Source organism: Henckelia pumila, chromosome 4, assembly GCF_033568475.1.
Source record: "Henckelia pumila isolate YLH828 chromosome 4, ASM3356847v2, whole genome shotgun sequence".
Taxonomy (NCBI): Eukaryota; Viridiplantae; Streptophyta; class Magnoliopsida; order Lamiales; family Gesneriaceae; genus Henckelia; species Henckelia pumila.
In genome coordinates this window covers 127,966,470-127,972,469 of record NC_133123.1, presented here as the reverse complement: position 1 = coordinate 127,972,469, position 6,000 = coordinate 127,966,470, and the positions used below count along the sequence as shown (strand labels likewise).

Here is a 6,000-nt window from a genome sequence, read left to right as displayed (position 1 = left end):
CATGAGTACCGACGTGATATTCGACATGTCAGCATCATATGAACCTTGAATTGATGTTAAATCAGCGCTACATTAGAAAAAAATATTAAAATTACTAAAAAAAATATTGTACTAAGACTGAAATATGAAAACATATAATACAAAAATCAAAATTATAAACAAATATTAAATTTTATGATGTAAAGGATCGTAGTTTATAGTAATTTAATTGGTATGTTTTGGGTTTTAATCCTATATATATAACTTGTCCAGGTTTGGTTTCATCTACTAACTTGAATTTTTTTCCTTAAACTTCTTCTCCCTTTTTCTTTTTTTTCCTTCTGAAACCGCTAAGTCAACTGAAATTTTGTAATGCTCTCCTACGTACATGGATTATGTGGCAATAATAAAATCTATATTATTCACTTTAAAATTTACCTAAGCAAAAACAAAAGAAAACGACAGTTTTTTTTTTCTCATGCAATTTGAAATAATATTGAGTAACATTTTAATTTGCTTTATTTTTCTCTTTATTTTTGCTCATATTGGTTTTAATCTGTCTAACATTGATTTTATTCTTATCACATGAGCCATGAAAGAGATGTCCAGTGCCAAATAAGTAGTTTTCAATGGTTTTTGCAATATTGGGCGGGAAAAGGGTACAAAATCCGAAAAAAAAATGAAGTTAATAAATAAAAACCAACTTCAATACTAAAATCTAAAACAAACGAATTGGCAAAAGTAAAATCGCAATTTTCTCAATTCAGTAAGGTGCACACATGTTGGAGTGCAATAATTGTAGTTCATACTGAGTAGAGCATCAATAATTGTTACTACCAACTATATTTTTTGATAAATCGACAAGTATTCGATGCTATGACATATATATGAAAACTTATAGTAAAACGTCAAGCGTTCACTCCTACTACATATATGATACTACAATTATAAGTCCTGCGCAATAAGATTTTTTAAGTCAGCCCAATACATATATACTAGAATATTTCTGTATTGGTATTAATTAAATGGTTGACGGCGAACGAACCCGTGTACCAATTTTTTTTTTTTTTTCTTTTTTAAAGAAGTACATATCACAATAATTACGATTAATGGAATATGAATTTCCTAATTTCAAATATCTCCCCATCTATTTTTCGAAAAGTCAAACTCGAAATAAATTTTTTTTAGCTTCCAAAATTATACGCATGCATGCTAGCAAAGTCTCGAAAAAGGCATTAAATTATGGGAAAATTACTCTTTTAATATGTATGTTTTTCATTTTGGAATTTTGGTCCTCTATATTTTCAAATTTCAGTTTTATTTTGTTATCTTTATTTTTTTTGGCAATTTTAGTCCTTTTTCTAATGTGGCGCTGATGTGGCACCAATTCAGTGATGACGTGGAGCTGATGTGTTAAATGCTACGTAAGCATTTTCGAATAAAAAGGATTGAAATTGCCAAAAGTCAAAACATTGAGGACTAAAACTGAAATATGAAAATATAAAGGATCGAAATCATAAAATTACAAAAATAAAAGACCAAAATTGCAGTTTTTTCTTAAATATTTGTTCAAAAAAGGCATTAAATTATGAAAGCAGTGAAAAATAAAAAATAAAAAAAGTGAAAAATATATGATTTTCACTGTTGTATTCTATATATAACACATGAGCAAATGAAGAAGGAAACCATTAATTTAGTTGTTTCAAAGATCAAACGCAGGTAGCATATATTTTCTTCAAGATCCTGCGCGCGATCTGCCAACAAGTCAGTTCTTATCCACACTTCGTTAGAATCTTCGAGATCGTAATCAGATCTTTTTCGAGCATTTTGTGTTAGATTTTGTTCATGCTTTTTTCTAGATTTTTTTTTCACTTCTTCAGTTGCCAAGATAAAATGGTTGAGAATATAATTGACGAGAAAAGGAGAAGAAATCTATTGGTTTTTTTTAGGGTTTTTATAGGCTCTTTTTATGCCATTTTCATGTGAAATATACTCAAGATTCTGTATATTTTCTTGAAAGTTTTGTTGGTTCTATTTTTTTTATTATTGGAAAGATGAAGTTATGTTGGTTCTAGTGGCGCAGGGAGGGGTGGGCCGTTGGCAGCGAAGTTGGATAATCTTTTTTCTAATTTTTTTTTTTTAAATTCCTCAACACAGCCTTTGCATAATATTTATTTGCATAAATAGAATAAAAATGATCCGTATATGTCGTTTTTAATTATATTCTTGGATTACATGCGTGATTTGTTAGTTTTAATTTTAAAAATATTGGAATATATGACTTAATTGATTTATATATATATATATATATATATATATATATATCTTATGAGAAATGATATGATGAGCAACCATGTGAGCACCCGCTGATGTGTCACTCACCTATTGAATGTGCATAATGTCACGTCAGCAGATGCTCACATGAGTGCTCACGATGGTTGCTCACTATATCATTTTTCTATATCTTATTATTATATTATTATTATAGTAGGGCGTCTTTAATTAACTAACTTTCAATTAGTAAAGCTTCGGATTAAATTATGATTATATCCTAACTTAATCCCAACAAAACCAAAATTATTAGACAAATTAGTTATTTTATATGGTCACCTCTTTTTTAGCCATTAGATTTTATTTTAATTATTATCATAATGACACTTGCTATATTTGTTTGTATTTTAAAATTTTTAGATTAGATAGTTATCACTCTTAAAACTTTTGAATATCTAACTAATCATGTATCTAAAAATAACATGAAAATTAATTAACATAAAAAAATTTATCTATATGCATGCATCGCGTGCAAGAGAAGCTAGTATATATAATATTAAAGTCGCAGAGAAGTGAAATTGATCGGTGTATTATCTAAATTTAAATTTAAATTGCAAAATATCTTGTGATATTTTAAATGGTATTCCTTTGACGTTGTTCTTTAAATATGTATGTGTTTATATAGGAAAAATTATTTTTTTGGTCCTGTATGGTTTTTATTTTGCGATTTCAATCTTTTATATTTTCAGATTTCAGTTTTAGTCCGCTATCTTTATTTTTTTGGCAATTTTAGTATTTTTCCAACGTCGCGCTGACGTGACACTAATTCAGTGCTGATGTGGAGCTGACGTGTACAATGTCACGTAAGCATTTTTGAATAAAAAAGACCGAAATTGCCAAACATCGGAACATGCAGGACTAAAACTTAAATATGAAAACATTGATGACCAAAATCGCAAAGTGACAAACATATAAGACCAAATTTGTAGGTTTTCCGTTTATATATAATATTAATCTTTCTAAAACATACCGAGTTCATCTTCAAGCTTAAGATTTCAAAAAAAAATTTAGTTCAAATTTTTTTCTAATTGAGTTTGAGTTTTAATAGTGATTTGATTTTAGGTGCCTTTGTCATCCATTTGATGTAGATGCACTTTCCGGGTTGTGGGGACGAATATTAATTAGATTTAGACGTTGAAGAAAATGCACTTTTGGTGATTGAAATTAATTCACATTTAAGTATATATATATAATTATATATATGATATATAATAGAAACTTGCATATAATTTATTTTTAATTTTAAATTTTGGTTTTTTTGAAGAGAAATAAATTTCATTAATATCAAATATCCTCTAATACAACTTCTTGTAACCAATAAAGAAATCCAACTTCTTTCCAAACAAAAGAAGTAGAGCAAGATAAAACAAATTGAGCTAATTAGCTGCGCGCTGCTTTGTTGGCTAATCTACGCATATATATGACTGATCCCAATAAAACCATACGTCTCGATTTTTCATTTTGGTTTCGCAGATGAACTTATATATAATTTTTGACATGAATATATATGCTGTAGGATCATTTTTTTTTTTAAACATGGGCTGCATTCAATCTAAAAGCTCAAGAAATATTCCTGGCTATGAGGAGCCATCCGTTCTTGCTGCTGAGACTCCTTGTAAGTACATACATGTATTTTCACCATCTAAGACTTGATTCTCTGGCCTTCAAATGACTACGTAGTTACTAAAAATGTCGTTGAATTCGCATACCCTTAAAAATAGAATGTATTTGATGTCGCGTCCTATGACTTTTTGAACGTGCATCGTGATTCTATGGCTCATGTTTTCCTTCTTTTTTTTTTTTTTTTTTGTTTTGTTATAACATTCAGTCACAGTGAGTGAAGTGGAGGCTTTATTTCAGTTATTCAAGAAAATAAGCAACTCCATTTTTCCTGACTGGCTCATTCACAAGGTAGATGCATGATCATATCGCTTATGTACATACTGCTACTTAATATTTTAAAAAAAAAAATCGTTTTGTGATTTTCATTCATTAAATTTCACTCTGCTTGCATGCATGATATGTTTTTTTCCAGGAAGAATTTCAGCTCGCACTCTTCAGGAACCAAAACAAGAGAAATTTGTTCGCGGATAGGGTAAATTAAGCTTTCTTAACTCTACACATGCACACGTGTATATATACATCGATTTTTATTTTTTATTTTTGATAATTTCACTTTGATTTTGGAAAATATTTATGTAGATATTCCATCTGTTTGATTTTAAACAAAAAGGGGTGATCGAATTCGGAGAATTCGTCAGATCTTTAAGCGTATTTCACCCGAATGCACCAGTTGCAGACAAGATTTCTTGTAAGATATTTCGATATCAATTTGTCACGAAATCGATATTAATTCATTATGAAACGCCCCTTTCATTATTACGTTTAAGACAATGTTTTGGAGAGCTTTTAGCTAGGAAACACTTCTCAGTTTTTGTTTCGCAAAAATTTAAAATTTTGTGAAATTGCATTGTTCTAATTGCAGTTGCATATCGATTGTATGATCTGAGACACACCGGATATATCGAAAGAGAAGAGGTACGTACGTGCATGTGCTGCTTTCTACAATAAAATTAACTGCATGGAAACAAGTTTTCATAATTATTTATTAACGAAACCCTTGAAATATGAACTTGATATTCTGGTTCTTGAAAAAATTAACAGCTGAGAGAGATGGTGTTGGCACTATTACATGAATCAGACCTCGTACTATCAGAGGATTTCATTGAACTAATTGTGGATAAGGTCTACTACTTTAGCTACTGCATTTTCTTGATCTCTCGATTGAATGTCCATATTTTCACACCATTAATCCTTTTTTTTTCTTTTATATATAAGACGTTCTCCGAGGCGGATACGAAAGGCGACGGAAGGATAGATGAAGATGAATGGAAGGAATTCGTCTCCAAAAATCCATCTCTCATCAGGAACATGACTCTTCCTTATCTCAAGTACTATATATATATATCTTCTAAACCCAAAACTTCAGATAATTATTCTTCGCAAGAATAACAATTAGACCGCTAGCTACATATTATTAAAATTACTGTTCTTTTTCAGAGATATGACAGTAGCATTTCCAAGCTTCGTGGTGCATGCTGAAGTTGAAGACTAGGAAATATATTATAAATTCGCGGTCTTGGTCACTGCCCTGAAAACGCCATCTTTGAGCTGTATCTGTTAGCCAGATCGCTTTCCTGTCTTTTATCCTCCATGTTGCCATAATCTTGGGATATATATATATATATATGCATACATGTATATACTATCAAGATTAATTAGCATGCTTTTGGTTGCTGGTTTTGTGATTGGAAAATACCCTTTTTTTCTGGAGGAAATTAGTCTCTTCTTAGACAAAATATTGTCCAGAATAATGGTAGATGAATATTAATCTTTGTTATTCTTGAGGTTCGTGATCCTATTCAAGACCTTGTGTACATTTGCGTGGCATACCAGCGGATCGAGATATATATATAGGGTTGGGATACCGAACCAAAATACCGACTTTTTGGGATACCGTACCGAAATTTTTTCGATTTTTAGATATTTTTTTGGTATATCGAATTTTTTTCCAGTATCTATACAATATCAATATGGATTTTTTTCATACCAAAATTTCGAAATTTCAATATCGATATCTGTATGAATTTTTTTCATATCAATATTTTAGATACGGTATACCGAAAACCC

At 30.0% G+C, this 6,000-nt stretch overlaps 1 protein-coding gene across 2 annotated transcripts; it reads left to right on the top strand.

The window, feature by feature from the left end:
• Positions 1–1,696: 1,696 nt before the first annotated feature.
• Positions 1,697–5,645, top strand: LOC140863594 (calcineurin B-like protein 7). 2 transcript variants are annotated; one of them, XM_073267129.1, is made up of 9 exons: positions 1,697–1,743; positions 3,827–3,925; positions 4,139–4,221; positions 4,346–4,405; positions 4,513–4,621; positions 4,796–4,848; positions 4,975–5,055; positions 5,149–5,261; positions 5,371–5,645. In XM_073267129.1, the coding sequence occupies exons 2-9, from the start codon at positions 3,847–3,849 to the stop codon at positions 5,423–5,425; spliced, it is 633 nt and encodes a 210-aa protein (XP_073123230.1). In that variant the 5' UTR covers positions 1,697–1,743; positions 3,827–3,846; the 3' UTR covers positions 5,426–5,645. The 2 variants fall into 2 exon arrangements, with proteins under 2 accessions (XP_073123230.1, XP_073123229.1); XM_073267128.1 differs by lacking the exon at positions 1,697–1,743 and having other exon boundaries at positions 3,745–3,925.
• Positions 5,646–6,000: the final 355 nt, after the last annotated feature.